At 41.5% G+C, this 24,628-nt stretch overlaps 1 protein-coding gene across 3 annotated transcripts in view; it reads left to right on the top strand.

The window, feature by feature from the left end:
* Nucleotides 1-24,628, top strand: part of LOC129828922 (brain-specific angiogenesis inhibitor 1-associated protein 2-like protein 1) — a 45,459-nt gene that overhangs the window by 3,953 nt on the left and 16,878 nt on the right. For all 3 annotated transcript variants that reach the window (XM_055890238.1, XM_055890239.1, XM_055890237.1), the window contains exons 4-6: nt 18,432-18,493; nt 21,149-21,220; nt 21,447-21,581. In XM_055890238.1, coding sequence (XP_055746213.1) covers nt 18,432-18,493; nt 21,149-21,220; nt 21,447-21,581 — 269 coding nt within the window. The remainder of the gene's footprint in view (nt 1-18,431; nt 18,494-21,148; nt 21,221-21,446; nt 21,582-24,628) is intronic.

The raw sequence follows: 24,628 nt of genomic DNA, 5'->3' as shown, positions 1-24,628 counted from the left end.
ACACGGAGTAGGGCAGCAAACACACAGAACAAACAGACTGACAGAGGAAGACTGTATTCCCACCATCATATCCCTCTTTCTATCTATCTATCCCTCCATCTGCTGCCCTTCTCTCTTCGTCTCCTCTCAGGGGTCCAGAGTAAACACACTGAGCAAAAACTGGTTGAATCAACGTGGTTTTATGTCATTTCAAACAAAAAAATGTAATGTAATGGTTTGGGGGGAAAATTTCACCCAACTTTGAACCTAAATCCAACTCAACCAAATGTAAATCAAAACGAAACGTTGAACTGACGTCTGTGCCCAGTGGGAAGCTCGTATTGTTGTCAAGATAGAGGTTGAGGGGCCAGAGCTAGAGATGAGGATGTTGATGGATTTTTGTAACATTTTGAGTGTGACCCCTTGTTAGATATATATATATATATTTTGGGAACATTTTCATGCTTCAAGTTATACTAGTAAACCAAGCAAGATGTCACAGTGTGACTGCAAAAGTTACCTCTGGCTCTGAATTTACTTCACAATGACTCATATTGATAAAATCCATTAACATATTGCTATGAGTAAACCTTCCTCTTATAAATGTTTTGTATGGGTTTTAGGTGATGAAATGTAATTTCAATCAGTCGCTAAATAGAGTACTGTAGTGTAATAGAGCAGCATCTGCATCCGTCAGTGAGTTTGGCACATCGTATATACAGTACCAGTCAAGAGTTTGAACACACCAAAAACCCTTGAATGAATAGGTGTGTCCAAACTGTTGACTGGTACTGTACGTAGAATGGCTATTAAAAAATTCTAATACATAATGCTTAATTCCAGTTTGTGGCAAAACAAGCAAATATGGTGTTGCGAATCATTGTACAATCAAAACCGCTGTGAAATATCATTTCCATAACCAAATATATTGTATTTTCAGCTGTTTGAACACAGTTTCTAAACCCAGAGAAGCAACATCGCAAGACTTCCGGAAATGCTTGCGAAACAGACCAAACAGACCATGCCGGGTTTGGGGTTCGAGAAGTCAGTGAAAGAAATGAAAAATTCTTCCTTAGTTGTTAATTTTGTCGAAATCTAAAGGCACAACCTAGATTTGAGCCAATGTCTTACATAGTTAGTTGAACATGTTATTACTCCAACCTCGTGAGAGACAAAATGACATCGCCTACAAGTGTGATCAGAGATTTCTATTGGAGAAGCAGTTTTAGCCTATCTTCATACTGTACTGTCTTTGGTTTGAAGCTGCTGTACGAAATCAAAAGTAAAAGATGCAAAAACAAAACTTAAGAACAGGAAGCATAAGTAGCGCACATAAAACAGATCTATCACTTCTTAGACTTGCTTTCAATGAGAATGACAGATCTAGTATAAAACACATTTCTATGTGAATTTGGTCTGGTCGCCCAAAAGTTACATATTGCAGCTTTAAATACCCTGTAGTAATAGTACAGTAGTAGATGATCCACATCACTTCTAACTAACTAACCACAGAAGCCCATGTAATCTCATGTTGTCTCAGCTTTCATCTCAGGTTTCAAACATATTTTCACCCTCTCAGGTTTCAAACAAATCCCTGAGTCTGTATTTTGTCATACAGATTAGTATGTACATCCTTTTTGGATGAAAAAAAAGCAATCTTTGGATCCATAGCCTTTTTACAATGATAGGTGTAGGATCCTGTGTTTTTCTCGACCACGTGACCTGACCAGGATGAACTCTGGCCCTACTTATAGGCTGCAACTAGGGTTTTCCCTTGTTTGGCCATGTAGTCAATAAATAATTCAGGCCCTAATAATGATAGATAACCAATAAGGGACAATATCTACACAATATGTAAGCTCCATTCTGCTTTATGACAGGCCTGTGTGACCTCCTGGTTGGTGCTGTGACATTGTGAACGGTAAGTGGTGTTGTTAACAGAGAGAACAATCAGTTAATCGCTTAATGACTTAGCATTTTTTGAAAATGACAGCATCGACTGATAACCTCTGAGAGACATTCCTGAGTGCTTTCACTTCAAATAAAACTGCTGGGCTTTCAGATGTTTTAGATGTGTGAAATCTAAATTAAATAACTTTAAACAGACTATCTGACATCTTTTTATGTAGTCTATCACCAACTTTCCTCAACTCAATAGGAGGTATTCATAGAATTCTAAGTACAGTCCATGACTCCATTCCAGATCAAGTTAATGGAGTGGTTCTATTTACTCCATTGTGGCTCAAGGGAAAAGAGCAGTAGAATGACCTGGCTCTGCAAACAACAGGGGCAGAAAGAATCCATGAGGGAGCCCAGACTGCCAGTCTCCTTCCTGGCATTCAGTGTCATGGAAAGACCTGATTGTGGTGAGAAACATATCTCTCATCACAAGGTACATACTTTACATATACGGTAATACTACTTTATGGCTGTTTTTTTAACATCTCTGCTATCATAAAATATCTCCAACTGGTTTATAGTATGTGTAGGTGTAACAGTATAACTTTAGACCGTCCCCTCGCCCCGACCCGGGCGCGAACCAGGGACCCTCTGCACACATCAACAACAGTCACCCACGAAGCATCGTTACCCATCGCTCCACAAAAGCCGCGGAACCACTACTTCAAGGTCTCAAAGCGAGTGACGTAACCGATTGAAACGCTATTAGCGCGCACCACTGCTAACTAGCTAGCCACTTCACATCCGTTACATAGGGACATTCATTTTTTGGGGTGAGGGAAATAATGAACTAGCATGGTCACAACAATCTCATATCAGTCCTCCATCAGTCATGTGCTTGTAGAATGTCAAATAATGTGTTTACTTTTCAAAGTGCAGTGTTTCCCCTATATGCGTTTAGCTGCGTCACACACATGTACAGTGCATTCAGAAAGTACCTTTTCCACATTTTGTAACGTTACAGCCTTATTCTAAAATTGAATAGATTGTTATTTTTCCTCATCAAGCTGCATTTGGGGAGTTTCTCCCATTCTTCTCTGTACTGTACATCCTCTCAAGCTCTGTCAGGTTGGATGGGGAGTGTCACTGCACAGCTATTTTCAGGTCTCTCCAGAGATGTTCAATCAGGTTCAAGTCCCGGTTCTGGCTGGGCCACTCAAGGACATTCAGAGACTTGTCCCGAAGCCACTCCTGCATTGTCTTGGCTGTGAGCTTAGGGTTGTTGTCCTGTTGGAATGTGAACGTTTGCCCCAGTCTGAGGTCCTGAGTGCTCTGGAACAGGTTTTCATGTAGGATCTCTCTGTACTTTGCTCTGTTCATCTTTCCCTCGATCCTGACTAGTCTGCCAGTCCCTGCCGCTGAAAAACATCCCCACAGCATGATGCTGCCACCACCGTGCTTCACCGTAGGGATGGTGCCAAGTTTCCTCCAGACTTTGGCATTCTGGCCAAAGTGTTCAATCTTGGTTTCATCAGACCAGAGATGTCTCTCTCTTGTCTCTCATGGCTTGAGAGTCCTTTAGGTGCTTTTTGGCAAACTCCAAGCGAGCTGTGATGTGCCTTTTACTAAGGAGTGGCTTCCGTCTGGCCACTCTACCACAAAGGCCTAATTGGTGGAGTGCTGTAGAGATGGTTGTCCTTCTGGAAGGTTCTCCCATCTACACAGAGGGATGGGAGTTTGGTGGTTCCAAACTCTTTCCATTTAAGAATCATGGAGCCCACTGTGTTCTTGGGGACCTTCAATGCTACAGAAATGTTTTGGTACCCTTCCCCATATCTGTGCCATGACACAATCCTGTCTTGGAGCTCTACGGACAATTCCTTCGACCTCGTGGCTTGGTTTTTGCTCTGACATGCACTGTCAACTGTGTGCCCTTATATAGACAGGTGTGTGGTCTTTCAAATCATGTCCAATCAATTGAATTTACCACAGGTGGACTCCAATCAAGTTGTAGAAACATCTCAAGGTGGTCAATGGAAACAGGATGCACCTGAGCTCAATTTCGAGTCTTATAGCAAAGGGTCTGAATACTTATGTAAATAAGGTATTTCATATATTTTATTTATTTATATTTATATTTACAAACATTTCTAAAACCCTGTTTTAGCTTTGTCATAAGGGGGTATTTTGTGTAGATTCATGAGATTTCTTTTTAAAATACATTTTAGAATAAGGCTGTAACATAAGAAAATGTCGAAAAGGTCAAGGGGTCTGAATACTTTCCAAATGCACTGTATATATACAGTACCAGTCAAAAGTTTGTACACAGCTACACATTCCAGGGTTTTTCTTTATTTTTACTATTTTCTACATTGTAGAGTAATAGTGACGAAATCAAAACGATCAAATAACACTAATGGAATCATGTATAACAAAAAAAACTGTTAAACAAATTGATGACAGCTTTGCACACGCTTGGCATTCTCTCAACCAGCTTCATGAGGTAGTCACCTGGAATACATTTCAATTAACAGGTGTACCTTGTTAAAAGTTAATTTGTGGAATTTCTTTCCTTCTTAATGCGTTTGAGCCTATCAGTTGTGTTGTGACAAGGTAGGGGTGGTATACAGAAGATAGCCCTATTTAGTAAAGACCAAGTCCATATTATGGCAAGAACAGCTCAAAAAAGCAATGAGAAATGACAGTCCATCATCACTTTAAGACATGAAGGTCAGTCAATACGGAAAATGTCAAGAACTTAGAAAGTTTCTTTAAGAGCAGTTGCAAAAACCATCAAGCACTATGATGAAACATAGAGTAACAGACACACCTCAACATCAACTGTTCAGAGGAGACTCCATGTTCTAATTGCTGCAAAGAAACCACTACTAAAGGACACCAATAAGAAGGCTTGGGCCAAGAAACACGAGCAATGGACATTCGACCGGTGGAAATCAATTTTTTGGTCTGATGACTCCAAATTTGAGAATTTTGGTTCCAACTGCCGTATTTTTAGGTGAACAGATGATCTCCGCATGTGTGACAATGACCCAACACACCTCCAGGCTGTGTAATGGCTATTTGACCAAGAAGGAGAGTGATGGAGTGATCCATCAGATGATCTGTTCTCCACAATCACCCGGCCTCAACCCAATTGAGATCGTTTGTGATGAGTTGGACCGCAGAGTGAAGGAAAAGCAGCCAACAAGTGCTCAGCATATTTGGGAACTCCTTCAAGACTGTTGGAAAAACATTCCTCATGTAGCTGGTTGATAGAATGCCAAGAGTGTGCAAAGCTGTCATCAACAATGGCTACTTTGAAGAATCTAAAATATAACATTCAAAAGTCACTCGCACATCTGAGCTATCTTTTTTGCAGGTGCATGGTACTGTAACAGTTGAATAAAATGAGAACTTTTTTTTCTTCTCAAGAATCTAAAATCGAAAATGTATTTTGATTTGTTTAACACTTTATTGGTTAATACATTTTTCTATATGTGTTATTTCATAGTTTTGATGTCTTCACTATTAATCAAAAAATTTCAAAAAAGTAAAAATAAATAAAAACCCTCGAGTAGGTTTGTCCAAACTTTTGACTGGTACTGTATATATATATATATTCATATATATATATTTCACTCTATGTACTGGTTTTGGAATGAGATGTTCGACGAGCAGGTGTCCACATACTTATGGTCATGTAGTATATACGAAAAAGTATGTAAAAAAACATATATTGGAGCAATATATTTTAAAATAAATATCATCTTTGAGAACTAGGAATCACCAAAATAAAAAAATAGACGGTCAGGGAGAATCAAAATGTTAAAAAATGTCATGGCATTTGGCCCCCATTGATTTTGTTATAATGTTTGAGTCTGTAGAATTGCAGGAAATTAGCTTTGAAACTGCAATTTTCCTCTCAGTCTCATGACAAAATTGATGGCATTTGCTATCAAACTAAAATGTTTCACTCAGCCCCATGACAAAATATGTAGAATTTTAGGAAACTAGCTTTAAAACAGCTAGATTTAGTCTCTGCGGCCAAGAGGAGAGCATTGGCCACGCCCACTACCTAAAGCGGTGCTTACCAAATAATGTCATAAATCGATGGAATGAATGCATCAATAATCTGATATCAGTAAAGTTTTCTTTCATTCTGTTTCTCTTGCGGAGCGAGGACCTCTAGGGGCCTGGAGAAAACGCAAGATTCCTCCTGTGCAAAATGTCCAAATGACATCAGTTTGACTGGTTTTAAGGAAACTAAAAGCTGGGGAAATGATCAAACATGTTTCTGATAAGATTTCAGTTAGTCTAGGATTAATTTATGTTGTTGAAATACTGTCCGCTTTTATGTAACTGTCAATCGCTGAAAAAGATTGCGGGCCCTAACTCTGCATTCGCATTCTCTCAAGCGATGCTGAAATAAATAACTCATACTGTTCCTGAGACAAAATTTTACTGCATGAAATACTTAACTGTGCAGGAGTTAATATTGTATTTATCCACATGTTAGAGGTTATAGGCTTACAGTCCATGTCCAGATTACAGTTATTATTCTATGTAGCCCATCTGAACTTTAAAGGTGCGCAAACAACTTCCACCGTCCTTGGAATCCATGCTTTCACCAATCTATCTAAAGCTTTAAATCTATGAGAGGGACTGCACACTTCATGAAGACAAGTGAGCAAGTGAACACTTCATAGGGAGAACGGTAGGCAGCCAGGGCCAGCCATTGGCTGGCTGCTCATTCACCCATGTTGCCTTAGGCTCTCCACTCTGTCACGCTCCTTTCGCTCACCAAGCAATCTCATGACCACCCTGACCCCACACATTCTCCCTTGCCCCACACACCCTTGCTCTATCCAGCATCTGTTAAATCCAAACTTTTCATAATATGGGTGTTTTTCCCCCTCCATTACCCCAATCTTCAAAGAATAATCTGTTTTTTATTTGTACATTTTATGCATGAGCACAGTGAAGCCAAATGTTGATTTTCAGACATTTTCCTGATGGTGTGTTTGTGGCCTTTCCATTTGAAGTGAGTTTACTACTGTTGTTGAACTGCTTGGTGCCATTGCATCTATAGTACAACACACAGAAACCTGATGTAGGAGATATTATGATGTGATACATCCTCCTGGGAAATTACTCTCCCACCTATCTTGTGACACATCACTTAACAAGTGCCAAATTATGGAATTTGGTGTTTCTTAATCTCCTCCTATGTCCTTGCAAAAAAAATAATATACTTCTAAATCCAGTTTCTAAAGAAACAGTCTCTAAACTCATGTCCTCCATGGATGGGTTGCCTGGAGGATTCTGGTCAGCTTTTAGCCTTCCATTAGTTCAGTCAAGGTTCAGCAGCATCGGTACCATAGGGAGTGTGTGTGTGTGTGTGTGTGTGTGTGTGTGGGGGGGGGGGGGGGGGGTGCATGTTAGCGCTAACGTCCTGAGCTAAGTGCCACTGATGTCTGATTCATATCCAAATAATATCAGAGAACGAAGGCTTCCAACCATGGCAACATCAAAACACTGACTCTCCCTTCCTGCCATTGGAATGTGTGGCTTCAAGATTGCAATATCATTGGCCGTGACTCAAATAGGTGTTGTTCATATGGCATCAGACTCATGCTGTGACATGTTCTATAATGAACCCTGTATTATTTATCATTATTGTTTTATGAGAGTGAGGACTATCTCAAAGTGCAGAGTTACGATCTCAAAGTTCAAATGTCACTGCTTTGGTCACTGTGCATGAGGTAACCACACCTGGCTCAGTCAGCCATAGATACAACGGTTTTAGTTAACGCCAATACTAATTAATAGTATAGTAGTATACAGTGACCTTCAGAAAGTATTCTCACACCTTGACCACGTTTTGTTGTGTTACAGCCTACATTTAAAGTTGATTACATTGAGATTTTTTGTCACTGACCTACACATATATACTCCATAATAAGTGGAATTATGTTTTTGAAAATGTCCCTTTGAGCATGGTGAAGTTATTCATTATAATTTGGATGAGTGAAAAGAAGCCTTTACAGAATAAAAATATTCCAAAACATGCCTCCTGTTTGCAACAAGGCAGTAAAGTAATACAAAAAAAATGTGGTAAAGCAATTAACTTTTTTGTGCTGAATACAAAGTGTTATGTTTGGGACAAATCCAATACAACACATTACTCAGTACCACTCTCCATATTTTCAAGCATAGTGGTGGCTGCATCATGTTATGGGTATGCTTGTAATCGTTAAAGATTCGGGAGTTTTTCAAATTTACTTTTCAGCAGGACAATAACCTAAAACACAAGGCCATAGCTACACTGGAGTTGCTTACCAAGAAGACAGTGAATATTCCTGAGTGGCCGAGTTACAGTTTTGACTAATGGGCTAATGTTGCACAGTCCAGGTGTGGAACACTCTTAGAGACTTACCCAGAAAGACTCACAGCTGTAATCGATGCCAAAGGTGCTTCTACAAAATATTGACTCAGCGGTGGGAATACTTACGTAAATTAGATATTTCTGTATTTCATTTTCAATAAGTTTGCAAACAATTCTAAAACATGTTTTCACTTCATCATTATGGGGAATTGTGTGTAGATGTGTGGGGAAAAAAAGATTTAATCAATTCTGAATTCAGGTTGTAGCACAACAAAATGTGGAATAAGTCATGGGCTATGAATACTTTCTGAAGGCTCTGTAGTAATAAAACTGGTACATATGAATAACATGAACAGATCACCTGTTGAAATGTATTGTAATTCGTCATCGAATAAGATTAAGAATTTGCTCACAATGTTTCCTTATTACACGTATGAGAAAATGGCAGGTATTCTTTTGGCAGAGGCCTACACCGTTCATAAACCACATCACCTGATAAGAATGTGAAAGGTGACAGGCTTAGTTTTATGTGCTGTCAACACCACCATTAAACAAAAAAGGCTATAACACAGAGGTGTCAGGATGTAAGGTTGGGCAGGATCCAGATTTCCATACCTTCATTCCATGACGGTGCCATCTCAGGATATACTGTATTACCAGCCTCAAAAAATTTGAACGTAAAAAAAGGCCCAAAAATATCAGTTAACAAATGCAAAATGCTAACAAGTGTTAAGCAATTCCCACAGCGGATGCTAGGTAAATGCTAACGGGCGCATGCTAACCTTAACTACTAAGACAATCCTGCTTAAAGTTATGCAAGTAGCTATCTCAAAACACAGTTTGCCTCACACACAAAACAAATATTAGACAGCAGATATCTTAACAAAGGAAGGGATTGTCTCTGCTGCTGTTACCAAGAAGCTTTATCTTGCACACTAACGTCAGCTACTTTGCTAACATCAGCAAGTTAGCAAAACCCTGCTGCAGAGAATTTATTTGGCACATCTTAGATAGTTAATTTAATAGTTAGAAGATATATAGCGGGCAGACATTGGTAGTGTAGTAAATTTCATACAAGCGTAACTTGATCACCTCACTTAAGTTGCGCTGCAGCAGGAGTGACTCACCTCATGAAACTCCCGTTTTGCTCGTTGTGCTTCTTTGTAAACAAACACATGTGACTGGCTCAAATAGGCTGTCTTGAGAAACGTATCTATTACCTAGTGCACAAGTTGACTGCATTATTTAAAAAATACAAATATTCCAATTTATAAAAAACAGAATTGACGGTGTTGGAAAAATTCCCAGGATATGGTATATACAGTACACCGCCCAACCCTAGGATGCTTCTATAATAATGATCAAGTCGTTATAAAGTCACTGGAAAAACCAGACAGTATCACAATGAGACCTCTACCAGTGGTGCCACCATTAACTATCTAAAGACAGACTGACTGTGATAAGTCTGGGATAAAAGTCTCATTATCATTAGTGGGTGGTTTCAGAAATGATCCACCACAAACAGACACAAACAGTCAAGCTGTGAAGCCTTTTATTATTGTGGGTGTAATTCCGCTGAACATAAGGCTAGTTTTATGAATTCTTATATTGTAGATGTAGCAATGTTTAGAGATGTACACATGGACCTATGTATACAGTATTACGAACAATACTATGTATCCTTTCCTGGGTAGGTCAATCTGGAGACAGCAGGAACAGATGCCTTGTAATGTTTTAGAAAGAAAGAGATAGAGAGAGAAATGTCTTTCCCCCCAAGTTTTTAAACATTGTAGCACACAGATCACTGAGACTAAGACCAGAGCCATGTGGAGGATTACAGGGTCAAATATCATTATCTAGTCATATGCCTGGTTAACACAGCATACGATGGAGATGAGTACAGGGATGGAGGGGGGGAGAGGGAGGGAAAGAGAGAGGGGGAGAGATAGAGAGGGTCGAGAGAGAGAGGGGAGAGGAATAAGAGAGGGGAGAAGGATAGCGAGGGAGAGAGGGAGAGATGAGTAGGGGATCGACAGTCAGAACAAGTCACAACCTCAAGAGGACAATTCATATGGGATGCTTAACCTTTCTAAAGGGTATAGTCCACAATGCTCTTCACCCAGATGTATTATGTGTGATAGCAGGATAGCCTGATTTAGCCACTGCATTAATTTCAAACTGAGGGTTTTTCAACATTTAGTCCCTCTTAGTCCAATAGAGGATGTATGTACTTTTGACCACAGATTTTATGTAATGATCGGCTGCTCTCCACCCATCAACATGTGAACATAAGTTAATTTCAGTTTGGTGAAGTCATCTAGTTTTTTTTTCAGCATTATTGACAGTATCACCGTTTCTCATGTTCTGCTATACATACGGACAGAAGATGTGGTTCGTTAGTTGGTTCTCAGAGAGGTCAGAGAGGAAATTAGCAGGTGTGTGTCGATAAGAATACCAGCCCTCTCACTCTGTAACCTGTTTGAAAACAAGCCCTCTCAATACACACCAGCCCTCTCACTCTGCAGCAGGCTGTTGTTGGTGCCGTATAAACAGCCTGCCAAGAGCCCCCCTCCCTCCCATTGCTCTCTCCCTTCTGCCGTACAATGGCAGCATTTACCAGTACGTTCTGTTGACCTTCAGAGGGCAATGTTGTTGTAGCTGCAGGCAGCCCGAGAGGTACAGCTCTGTCTCAGCAGGTCTGGAATCACACCGAGTGTGTGTGTGTGTGTGTGTGTGTGTGTGTGTGTGTGTGTGTGTGTGTGTGTGTGTGGGTGTGTGTGTGTGTGTGTGTGGGTGTGGGTGTGGGTGTGGGTGTGGGTGTGGGTGTGGGTGTGGGTGTGGGTGTGGGTGTGGGTGTGGGTGTGGGTGTGGGTGTGTGGTTGTGTGTGTGTGGGTGTGTGTGTGTTTGTGCGTGCTTACCTAATGTATGTATGCTCAGTTTGTTTTGGGTTGATTCTGTTTATATGGTCCCATAGGCGCAGTTGTGATTATAACTGAAGTAATACTGAGGTGATAGGAGTGAGTGGATGGTTTACTTGTTGCAGGTGTTTGCAGAGAACATTTGAAAACATGACAAACTAAGACTATACAATATAACATTTTGTAAAAAGCAGACCTTCTAGTGGTAGCTAGGTGGTTCTAGTGGCAGGTGGTTATAGAATGCAATTATAACTAATTCAAAAAAATATGGCTAGGCTACATAACCTCTAGATGTCACCCCGTTGTGTCTGTGTCTGTACTGTAAATTGTCCCGCTGTTATTGTCTGCTTCTGTTTACTGTAGTGACTGCTATTGTGCCATGTTCCTCTATGGCGTTCAATGTGGGTTCTCTCAATGGGGATTTTTCTGTCTCTGTGTCAGGCAATGGCAACTACTGAGTTACCACTGTTCAGACATTACTGTGTCAAAAATACATTTGTCATCCATGCAGTATGTAAAAACTCCTCATGACTTGATGAAACATAAAATACACATGACGTTTTGGTAAGCTTTGTTCTTCACCGCTAAAGTCAACATTGCTTGTGTAAGCATAGGGGAAGAACAGATGCAACAACTTGGATGTGAAAACCCATTGTTCTCCTCGTGAAGTCTCAGCCAGTACCATGCCGACCAGGCTATCAGGGACATTGTTCTCCTCGTGAAGTCTCAGTAAGTACCATGCCGACCAGGCTAACAGGGACATTGTTCTCCTCGTGAAGTCTCAGCCAGTACCATGCCGACCAGGCTATCAGGGACATTGTTCTCCTCGTGAAGTCTCAGCCAGTACCATGCCGACCAGGCTATCAGGGACGTTGTTCTCCTCGTGAAGTCTCAGCCAGTACCATGCCGACCAGGCTATCAGGGACATTGTTCTCCTCGTGAAGTCTCAGCCAGTACCATGCCGACCAGGCTATCAGGGACATTGTTCTCCTCGTGAAGTCTCAGCAAGTACCATGCCGACCAGGCTAACAGGGACATTGTTCTCCTCGTGAAGTCTCAGCCAGTACCATGCCGACCAGGCTATCAGGGACATTGTTCTCCTCGTGAAGTCTCAGCCAGTACCATGCCGACCAGGCTAACAGGGACGTTGTTCTCCTCGTGAAGTCTCAGCCAGTACCATGCCGACCAGGCTATCAGGGACGTTGTTCTCCTCGTGAAGTCTCAGCCAGTACCATGCCGACCAGGCTATCAGGGACATTGTTCTCCTCGTGAAGTCTCAGCCAGTACCATGCCGACCAGGCTATCAGGGACATTGTTGCCGCCAAGCAACTTGAGGAAAAAGGGTTATAGATGTCCTCAACATATTCAAACGTAATAGTTTCCTTTAGCCTGGTTGTCTTAAAGTTTCTGCATTTCTGCAGTTTCTGCACCACTCACATATCCTGGCCTTGCCAAATAAGATAACTGTCATGCTCTGACCTTAGATATCTATGTTTACTTTATTTTTTGGTTAGGTCAGGGTGTGACGAGGGTGGGTATGCTAGTTTTTGTATTGTCTAGGGGTTTTGTAGTTCTAGGGGTTTTGTAGGTCTAGGTATTTGTATGTCTATGGTGGCCTGATATGGTTCCCAGTCAGAGGCAGCTGTTTATCGTTGTCTCTGATTGGGGATCATATTTAGGTAGCAATTTTCCCTTTTGTGTTCATGGGTTCTTATTCTATGTTTAGTTGCCTGTCTGCACTATTCATATAGCTTCACGTTTCGTTCGTTTTGTTGTTTGGTTAGTTTGTTCAGTGTTCTTTCTTTAAATAAAAGAAGAATGTACGTATACCACGCTGCACCTTGGTCCGATCTTTATGACGAACGTGACAATAACACAATGTTGACTAAAGAAGAAATAGACTAGCAGTATCACAGAAATAGTGATTAAATGTGTTTCTCTATGACTGGAACCTAGGCTAGATGTCCCTTACCTGTATACCGCAGATACAGTTGAAGTCGGAAGTTTACATACACTTAGGTTGGAGTCATTAAAACTTGTTTTTTCAACCACTCCACATATTTCTTGTTAACAAACTATAGTTTTGGCAAGTTAGGACATCTACTTTGTGCATGACACAAGTCATTTTTCCAACAATTGTTTACAGACAGATTATTTCACTCATAATTCACTATCACAATTCCAGTGGGTCAGAAGTTTACATACACTAAGTTGACTGTGCCTTTAAACAGCTTGGAAAATTCCAGAAAATAATGTCATGGCTTTAGAAGCTTCTGATTGGCTAATTGACATAATTTGAGTCAATTGGAGGTGTACCTGTGGATGTATTTCAAGGCCTATATTCAAACTCAGTACCTCTTTGCTTGACATCATGGGAAAATCAAAAGAAATCAGCCAAGACCGCACCAAAAGAATTGTAGACCTCCACAAGTCTGGTTCATCCTTGGGAGCAATTTCCAAACGCCTGAAGGTACCACGATCATCTGTACAAACAATAGTACGTAAGTACAAACACCATGGGACCACACAGCCATCATACCGCTCAGGAAGGAGATGTGTTCTGTCTCCTAGAGATGAGCGTACAGGTGAGAAGTGCAAATAAATCCCAGAACAACAGCAAAAGACCGTGTGAAGATGCTGGAGGAAACAGGTACAAAAGTATCTACATCCACAGTAAAACGAGTCCTATATCGACATAACCTGAAAGGCCGCTCACCAAGGAAGAAGCCACTGCTCCAAAGCTGCCATAAAAAAGCCAGACTACGGTTTGCAACTGCACATGGACAAATGTCCTCTGGTCTGATGAAACAAAAATAGAACTGTTTGGCCTTAATGACCATCGTTATGTTTGGAGGAAAAAGGGGGAGGCTTGCAAGCCAAAAAACATCATCCCAACCGTGAAGCACGGTTGTGGAAGCATCATGTTGTGGGGGTGCTTTTTTGCAGGAGGGACTGGTGCACTTCACAAAATAGATGGCATCATGAGGGAGGAAAATTATGTGAAAATATTGAAGCAACATCTCAAGACATCAGTCAGGAAGTTAAAGGTTGGTCACGAATGGGTCTTCCAAATGGACAATGACCCCAAGCATACTTCCAAAGTTGTGGCAAAATGACTTAAGGACAACAAAGTCAAGGTATTGGAGTGGCCATCACAAAGCTCTGACCTCAATCCTATAGAAAATTTGTGAGCAGAACTGAAAAGGCGTGTGCGAGAAAGGAGGCCGACAAACCTGACTCAGTTACACCAGCTCTGTCAGGAGGAATGGGCCAAAATTCACACAACTTATTGTGGGAAGCTTGTGGAAGGCTACCCGAAACAGTAAGGTTCAACAATTGAAAGGCAATGCTACCAAGTAGTAACTGAGTGTATGTAAACTTCTGACCCACTGGGAATGTGATGAAAGAAATAAAAGCTGAAATAAATCATTCTCTCTACTATTATTCTGACATTTCACATTCTTAAAATAAAGTGGTGATCTTAACTGACCTAAGACAGGGAATGTTTACTCGGATTAAATGTCAGGAATTGTGAAAAAAACTGAGTTTAAATGTATTTGGCTAAGGTGTATGTGTAACAGTATAACTTTAGACCGTCCCCTCGCCCCGACACGGGCGCGAACCAGGGACCCTCTGCACACATCAACAACTGACACCCACGAAGCGTCGTTACCCATCGCTCCACAAAAGCCACGGCCCTTGCAGAGTAAGGGGCAACACTACTTCTAGGTTTCAGAGCAAGTGACGTAACTGATTGAAACGCTAGTAGCGCGTACCCGCTAACTAGCTAGCCATTTCACATCCGTTACACGCACCCCCCTTTAAACCTCCTCCTTTTCCGCAGCAACCAGTGATCTGGGTCAACAGCATCAATGTAACAGTATAACTTTACGTCGCCCCCTCGCCCCGACACGGGCGCGAACCAGGGACCCTCTGCACACATCAACAACGGTCGCCCACGAAGCATCGCTACCCATCGCTCCACAAAGGCCGCGGCCCTTGCAGAGCAAGGGGCAACACTACTTCTAGGTTTCAGAGCAAGTGACGTAACTGATTGAAACGCTAGTAGCGCGTACCCGCTAACTAGCTAGCCATTTCACATCCGTTACATATGTAAACTTCCGACTTCACTGTATATGATGTACAGGTAACTGACAAAATAAAGTAAATACAAAGTATATTTTAAGGATGCTCTTCCACACAGGTGTGTTTCCTGAGTTAATTATGCAATTAAAACATTACATCATGCTTAAGGTCATTTATACAAATGCCCAGTTGCCCATTATTTTGGCTACCATGGCTAGAAGAAGAGATCTCATTGATTTTGAAAGAGGTGTCTGAAAGGAGCATAGGGGGTTTAAAGGATGTGTGTGTTTCTCAGTCAGGATCATACACAGATAGAGCTCTACCTGTGCAGAGTACATGCCCCTTTGCCCTTCCTGTCTCCGAAGTGCCCTTTTAGGTGGTGGTATAATTTCACAAAAACTTCTATTTTCTACACATTTTTTGTCATTGTTGTTCGGAACCCACTGCCCGCAAGTCATCTTGATGTCGTCAAGTTCGCCACCCCCCTCCCTGTCCGTTGGTTGCGCCTGTTGTTCTGCCCTGTACGACTGTATCTCAGTCTGCCCTTTATAGAGATCGCAGGCCGCGTATCCAAACATGCATGGGTTGAGGGATGTGGTCACCATTTGAGTGTGTGTAGCTAGCTACCTAGTTTAAATATCAACATTACTGCCACAGCAGCATAATATTTGATTCACACTTTATAACACTTGATTTAACCTACATCATCATCAATATTTGGTCTGGTTGGCTGATACATGCAGCAGAGAGAAGCAGAAAGACATAGAGAGGAGCGGCAGTATCAACAACCCTCTGACCCAACTCCATCGGTTTCTTCTAGAGTTGCACGTGTGTCAGGGCAGCAGCAACACTACATTCTAGCTTACCACCATTATAAATATCCACACAAGCCTCTAGCTTGAGTTAGTAGATTATGAGTATTATATTATGAAGTTATTATTTGATACAAGCATTGAAGATAAATCACAATCAGTAAAATAAATTGAGCTAGCTAACTTGCAGATCTACATCAATCATCAACGTCAATGATTAGCTGATAGCCCACCATCTGTTCCCGATGTCGATCATCTGTTAAGGAGGCACTGTAACTAGCTTGCTTACAATTTTTGATGTTGAGTGAATGTGTTGTTGCAGAAATAAATAGGCCTATGCACAACTTTTTTTTTTTGCTACAGGCATTTGGTATATTATGAATTTTGAGATGTGAATTATGGAAGTCATTTTGTTTTTCAAGTGGGGGACCTGACCCTTGAACCTGCCCCCTGAATGGCAGTGAAAAAGTACCCAATTGTCATAGAAAATGACTCAAGTAAAAGTGAAAGTCACCCTGTAAAATACTACTTGAGTAAGTCTAAAAGTATTTGCTTTTAAATATACTGTAATGAAACAGGCAGGGAGCAGGTCTCGAACCCTCGACCTTCTAGCCCGAGGTCCGGCGCGCTATCGACTGTGCCGCAAAAGCATGCTCGTGCGGCAGAGTCGATTTCCGCGCTTATAAACCCAGGGTCGTTACAATACTTAAGAATCAAAAGTAAATGTAATTGCTAAAATATACTTACCTATCAAAAGTAAAAGTAAAGTTTGGAGTATATATATGGAGTTCAAAGTACATTAAAAGTGAAAGTTGTCGAAAATATAAAACAGTAAAGTAAAGCACAGATACCCCCAAAAAACTACTTAAGTAGTACTTTAAAGTATTTTTACTTAAGTACTTTACACCACTGCTGAATGGTCTGTGCACGGCCCTGGTCTCAGTCACCAGATCTCAACCCAATTGAACACTTATTGGAGTTTTTGGAGCGGCACCTGAGACAGCGTTTTACAACAAAACATCAAATTGTGGAATTTCTTGTGGAAGAATGGTGCTGCATCTCTCCAATAAATCAAATCAAATCAAATGTATTTATATAGCCATTCTTACATCAGCTGATATCTCAATGTGCTGTACAGAAACTCAGCCTAAAACCCCAAACAGCAAGCAATGCAGGTGTAGAAGCACGGTGGCTAGGAAGAACTCCCTAGAAAGGCCAAAACCTAGGAAGAAACCTAGAGAGGAACCAGGCTATGAGGGGTGGCCAGTCCTCTTCTGGCTGTGCCGGGTGGAGATTATAAAAGAACATGGCCAAGATGCTCAAATGTTCATAAATGACCAGCATGGTCAAGTAATAATAATCACAGTAGTTGTCAAGGGGGCAACAAGTCAGCACCTCAGGAGTAAATGTCAGTTGGCTTTTCATAGCCTATCATTGAGAGTATCTCTCCCGCTCCTGCTGTCTCTAGAGAGTTGAAAACAGCAGGTCTGGGACAGGTAGCACGTCCGGTGAACAGGTCAGGGTTCCATAGCCGCAGGCAGAACAGTTGAAACTGGAGCAGCAGCACGGCCAGGTGGACTGGGGACAGCAAGGAGTCATCATGCCAGGTAGTCCTGAGGCAAGGTCCTAGGGCTCAGGTCCTCCGAGAGTTAGAAAGAAAGAAAGAAAGAAGGAAAGAGAGAATTAGAGAGAGCATACTTAAATTCACACAGGACACCGGATAAGACAGGAGAAATACTGCAGATATAACAGACTGACCCTAGCCCCCCGACACATAAACTACCGCAGCATAAATACTGGCGGCTGAGACAGGAGGGATCAGGAGGCACTGTGGCCCCATCCGATGATACCCCCGGACAAGGCCAAACAGGCAGGATATAACCCCACCCGCTTTGCCAAAGCACAGCCCCCACACCACTAGAGGGATATCTTCAACCACCAACTTACCATCCTGAGACAAGGCCGAGTATAGCCCACAAAGATCTCCGCCACGGCACAACCCAAGGGGGAGCGCCAACCCAGACAGGAAGACCACGTCAGTGACTCAACCCACTTAAGTGACGAACCCCTCCTAGGGACGGCATGGAAGAGCACCAGTAAGCCAGTGACTCAGCCCCTGTAATAGGGTTAGAGGCAGAGAATCCCAGTGGAGAGAGGGGAACCGGCCAGGCAGAGACAGCACTGGCGGTTCATTGCGATAGAGTTTCAGACACTTGTAGCATTTATGCCAAGGCACATTGAAGCTGTTCTGGCTCGTGGTGGCCCAACACCCTATTAAGACACTTTATGTTGGTGTTTCCTTTCTTTTGTCAGCTACCTGTATAATATGATATATGATCTTTTCTCTACAGGTGTGGTTCTGATGGAGATCTCTGAGGTGCACAGGAAGGTTCACCTGGAGCTGGAGGAGAACGTAAGCTTTCCTGCTGACCTACTGTCACTTCTTCTCTTGGTAGTTTTTTGTTATGTAATTACCATTTTACCATCTAATTGCTAATTAAGTGGAAGACTGAAGTCAAGGGTTACCATTCTCTTTGACCTGCGTTGGATGTTCATGTCGACACACATATCCATAGTCCTCTACGCCAACTCTCTCTTTGTCTCAGTGACTTAGTCATTAACAGACCTCCTTTATCCTCTAAACATACCAAGAACACAACAAAGCCTAGAGAGAAATCCCCCCTGGACACAAGACAACTGTTCGTTTTTTTGTCATTTAGACCATTCCTTTCAGCTTGTGCTCTCTGTTCTGTCTGTTGGGTTTCTTGTTGAGGCCTGGGGGTGAGAGGCTTGGCATACGTGTAGGAAATCAAGTGACTCTGGTTGGTGTCACTGGTGTTGTAACTGTGACAAGAGCAAGACACAACTAGCTCTTAGACAGTATCATCTCTAATCACTCACTACGTCTAAGTTACAATACTATACAATACAGATAGTCTAGACTGAAGCAGGTGCATTCTCATGTTTCTTCAGCTGTCATCGTACTTCTTCTGTGTTTTTTACAGTGCAATTGGAAAGTATTCAGACCCATTGACTTTTTCCACATTTTGTTAAGTTACAGCCTTATTCTAAAATTGACTAAATTGTTTTTTTTCTCATCAATCTACACACAATACCCCATAATGACGAAGCAAAAACAGGTTTTTAGAAATGTTTGCGAATTTACAAAAATAAAACAATCCGGGAAATATCACAGTATTCAGACCCTTTACTCAGTACTTTGTTGAAGCATCTTTGGCAGCAATTACAGCCTTGAGTCTTCTTGGGTATGAAACTACAAGTTTGGCACACCTTTATTTGGGGAGTTTCTTCCGTTTTTCTCTGCAGATCCTCTCAAGTCGGTCAGATTGGATGGAGAGCGTCGCTGCTCATCTATTTTCAGGTTTTGCCGGAGATGTTCAATCGGGTTCAAGTCCGGGCTCTGGCTGGGCCACTCAAGGACATTCAGAGACTTGTCCCGAAGCCACTCTTGTGTTGTTTTGGCTGTATGCTTAGGGTCGTTGTCCTGTTGGAAGGTGAACCTTTGCCCCAGTCTGAGGTCCTGAGCGCTCTGGAGCAGGTTTTCATTGGGATCTCTCTGTACTTTGCTCCACTCATCTTTCCCTCGATCCTGACAAGTCTCCCAGTCCTTGCCACTGAAAAATATCCCCACAGTATGATGCTGCAACCACCATGCTTCACCATAGGAATGGTACCAGATTTCCTCCAGACGTGACTCTTCAGGCCAAATAGTTCCATCTTGGTTTCATCAGACCAGAGAATCTTGTTTTTTATGGACGAGGGGCCTTTAGGTTCCTTACGGCAAACTCCAAGCGGGCTGTCATGTGCCTTTTATTGATGAGTGGTTTCCATCTGGCCACTCTATCATAAAGGCCTGATTGGTGGAGTGCTGCTGAGATGGTTGTCCTTCTGGAAGGTTCTCCCATCATCATAGAGGGACGGGAGTTTGGTGGTTCCAAACTTCTTCCATTTAAGAATCATGGAGCCCACTGTGTTCTTGGGGACCTTCAATGCTACAGAAATGTTTTGGTACCCTTCCCCAGTTCTGTGCCTCGACACAATCCTGTCTTGGAACTCTATGGACAATTCCTTCGACCACATGGCTTGGTTTTTGATCTGACATGCACTGTCAACTGTGGGATCTTATATAGAGGTTTGGTTGTGTGGTTTTCCAAATCATGTCCAATCAATTGAATTTACCACAGGTGGACTCCAATCAAATTGTAGAAACATCTCAAGGATGATCAATGGAAACAGGATGCACCTGAGCTCAATTTTGAGTGTCATAACAAAGGGTCTGAATACTAATTTAAATAAGGTATTTCTGTTTTTTTATTTGTAATACATTTGCTAACATTAATAAAAACCTGTTTTCGCTTTTCCATTATGGGGTATTATATGTAGATTGATGAGGGGAAAAATTAGCACTGCATTGTTGGGAAAGAGTTCTCAAGAAAAAATGTCACTGTACTGTTTTATACTTATTGTATCCTATGTATGAAAAATGATCACTGCATTGTTGGGAAAGAGGTCGCAAGGAAAAATTTCACTGTACTGCTTTATACCTATTGTATCCTATGCACAAGGCGGATAAACTTTGAAACGTTGATTATTGTCAAATTTAAGATGATTTGATCTATGAATATTTATAGTATTGGTCGTAATAAGAAGAGATATGATCAAATAAAATGTATTCTCACTACAGTATACATATATTACACATTTTATTGCAATTCAGAACTGTAGTAAAGCTTTTGTCCTAGCCTTACAAGGCTCCTACTTGTCTTTCACTGGGCTCCAAGTAAAGCGACATGCCAACGAAGCATGGTTAGTTATTTCTGAGATATCTGAGAGAACGAAGGAAGGAGAAAGTAGTCAATGTTTAACTATTTGGAGAGGTAGATAAGACATACCTGTTGTTAGAATTCCCCTCAGTTAGAAAGCAATTATCACAGGTACATTCCTCTGGCTCAGCCACACAACTCTTATTCTGATGTCACCATCTTGCCATGGTTATGGTATTGTTAAATGTTTATATATCGACTTGAACTGGATTCTTTCTGTTCAGTTCAAGCGGTTCCACAAAGAAATCATTGCTGAGCTGGAGAGGAAAACAGAGATGGATGTCAAATATATGACTGTGAGTACATTGACCACTATAGGACTTTGGCAAGGGACAATGTAATCACAAGGTGTGTGTGTGTGTGCATGTTTGTGTACGGGTCTGCATGTCTACGTATGCAGGTATGTAAGTGCACACTTAATTATGGTCTCCTCTCTCCTCAATATCCCCTATCCTTGCATTCAGTAAAAGTGTTCTCCATCTCTACATCAAACTTATCTTAACCTCTGTATCTCTCATCCAGGCCACATTCAAGCGGTACCAGACGGAGCACAAGCTGAAGCAGGACTCTCTGGAGCGCTCTCAGACGGACCTGAAGAAGCTGCGGAGGAAGAGCCAGGGGAAACAAGTCACCAAGTACGAGATCAAGGAGAACGAGGTGAGACTAGAACCAGATCTTGATTAATCAAGGAGAACGAGGTGAGACTAGAACCAGATCTTGATTAATCAAGGAGAACTAGGTGAGACTAGAACCAGATCTTGATTAATCAAGGAGAACGAGGTGAGTCTAGAACCAGATCTTAACTAATCAAGGAAAACGACGTGAGACTAGAACCAGATCTTGATCGATCAAGGAGAACGAGTTGAGACTAGAACCAGATCTTAACTAATCAAGGAGAACGAGGTGAGACTAGAACCAGATCTTAACTAATCAAGGAGAACGAGGTGAGACTAGAACCAGATCTTAACTAATCAAGGAGAACGAGGTGAGACTAGAACCAGATCTTAACTAATCAAGGAGAATGAGGTGAGACTAGAACCAGATCTTAACTAATCAAGGAGAACGAGATGAGACTAGAACCAGATCTTAATAATCAAGGAGAACGAGGTGAGACTAGAACCAGATCTTAATTAATCAAGGAGAACGAGGTGAGACTAGAATCAGATCTTAACTAATCAAGGAGAACGAGGTGAGACTAAAAACAGATCTCATCTTATCTCACAGGGGGTCTCAGTGATCAGACTCATCTGTTCACTCAATGCACTCAATGTACGCTAGTCAGAAAAGTCCCTTAAGTTCCACTTTATGAATGTTCTCCATTTTCAAGCGAGAAGTGGCTCGGTGTCCAGTTCGTTTTTTCTGATGATGTGAGCATGTGCTTGGATTCCTTTGAGTTCCTGGAAGTTTCTCAGACGGCTAGAAAGGGACTTTAACAGACAGTCACGTGACTTTACCCTCATCCAGAAACACTTGTTGGTGTATGTGTCCACTATCAATATAAAAACCAAACAGAACATTATTGCTCTTGGTTGCCATGGTTGTCTTGTTTTGTTTACATAAACAAAGCTGAATCCTTCTATGGACTCCCTTATGCAACGGGTGGCTCTAATTCTGAATGGTGATTGGTTAAAACAGCATTCCAGCCGTTGTCTATTCCACAAGTTACTAAATCTATGACATTAAAATGCCTATTTACTCTGTTCCACTGTCTCATCAGTCCAGCCAGGCAATTTATAAACTTGATCTCCACTATAAAAAGCATCTAGACATTACCTCACATTTCTTTTAGACTAACATTTAGTTTTCAACAGCAGAGTTTTGTATAAACATTGTTTCAATATTCAAATTTGATCTCCAGCTGTCTCATAATAATGAACGTGTCGGGAGTTGGGATGAGGGAGACAGGAAGGCAGCGTTTCTCAGCCTGTCATAATCATGAATCAGCTGGCATCATTTTTATTGATATATACAAAGAACTATCAACAGAAACAGGTAAAACGAAGTGATTGTGATAGCTGTGTTGTTGGCTAGCTCCTCTGAACAAATGTCCTGACAAGAGAGCACATTTTCTACGCGAGGCGAAATCGTGCATCAATAGCTTATTGTTATGGATTTATCCAAGTAAATTCACGAGAAAATAGCTTAAACAAACATAAATGCAGCTACTTTACTGTTCTGTTCAACGTGACTGTAAGTTAGCCCTAGTTGGCTAACTAGCAAGCAAGGGATAAGAACGTTGCCAGCCAGTATGGCAATGGAACATTTAGAACGAACAACTGGGTCGCATCCATAGGAACAGACCAAAAAGACTGAATGACTGGGTCGCGTCTCTGGCAACCAAACCAATAGAACGAACGACCAGTCGGCTTGGGTAGCAACCTTGGATTTGTGTCGGGACTATCTTATGGAAGGATGAAATAGTATTAATAAATCCATCAAAATATTATTTGTTATAAAAATATGTAAATAATTATTTGAATATGTTGGTAACCCGTTGTATAAAAGTGATAATTCCCTCGAAGCCGGTGTTTGGAGGATATATTGGCACGATTTGCCAGCCATTGACTTCTTCTCGGGCCTAACAACACCCGTGCCAATATGACCTCCAAACACCGGCTTCGAGGGTGTTATCACTTAAATGATTTGCATGCATGGGGCAATAACCCATCGAGAATATCAAAGAAAACATTTATTAACTTTGTCTTGAAAATAGGGTATGTCATTGGCCCAGGTGGCTCCTTGATCTTGCCACACACTTCAAGGTGGAAAAACTGTACATAAAAGCGAGCGGGTGGAAAGGAAATGAACACTAAAAATACACAATACCACCACACCTACAGTATAGCTGCGGGCAGATTCTTTGTTGTAATGTAAAGTGGAGTGCCGTCATTGCCTTTCCCCTTCAACAGTGGTGCAAGGTACTTAAGTTAAAATGCTTTACAGTACTACTTAAGTCATTTTTGGGGGTATCTGTACTTTACAATTTATATTTTTGACAACTTTTACTTTTACTCCACTACATTCCTAAAGAAAATTATGTACTTTTTACTCCATACATTTCCCCTGACACCCAAAAGTACTCGTTACATTTCAAATGCTTAGCAGGACAGGAAAATGGTCCAGTTCACAAAGTGATCAAGAGAACATCCCTGGTCATCCCTCCTGACTCTGATCATGCAGACTCACTAACATTTTTTGAAATGTAATTATTGCCTAAGTGTTGGAGTGTGTTGGAGTGATTTTCTTGTTTAAAAGAAACAAGAAAATCATGCCATCTGGCTTGCGTAATATAAGGAATGTGAAATGATTTATACTTTTGCTTTGACTTTGATACTTAAGTATATTTTAGCAATTTACTTTTACTCAAGTATGAAAATTGGGTACTTTGTTCACCACTGCCCTTCACCTATAAAGCAACACTGAAGGCTCATCGAAAGGGACCAAATGGCTGTCATCACATTAGAATGGAGAGTGTATTTTAGTGAATTTGAGGAGCGGGAGCACTGTACACTCTTGCATGAGGATTGTGCTCTCAAGTGGGTGTAAAAAGCATGTACCCTTAACTGGCCAAGGGTACAGGCCCCTCTGGAGTATGAAGTGTGCACTTCGGAGTTTGTAGTTGGTCTTGAGTTGGTTGGTAGTATACACTCACTGAAAAGCTCCGTAGGGTGTAGTGGGACTGGGAATGGGTGAGGCATTTATAG

The sequence above is a fragment of the Salvelinus fontinalis genome, chromosome 30 (genome assembly GCF_029448725.1).
Source record: "Salvelinus fontinalis isolate EN_2023a chromosome 30, ASM2944872v1, whole genome shotgun sequence".
Taxonomy (NCBI): domain Eukaryota; kingdom Metazoa; phylum Chordata; class Actinopteri; order Salmoniformes; family Salmonidae; genus Salvelinus; species Salvelinus fontinalis.
This window is presented reverse-complemented; position numbering and strand designations above follow the sequence as displayed.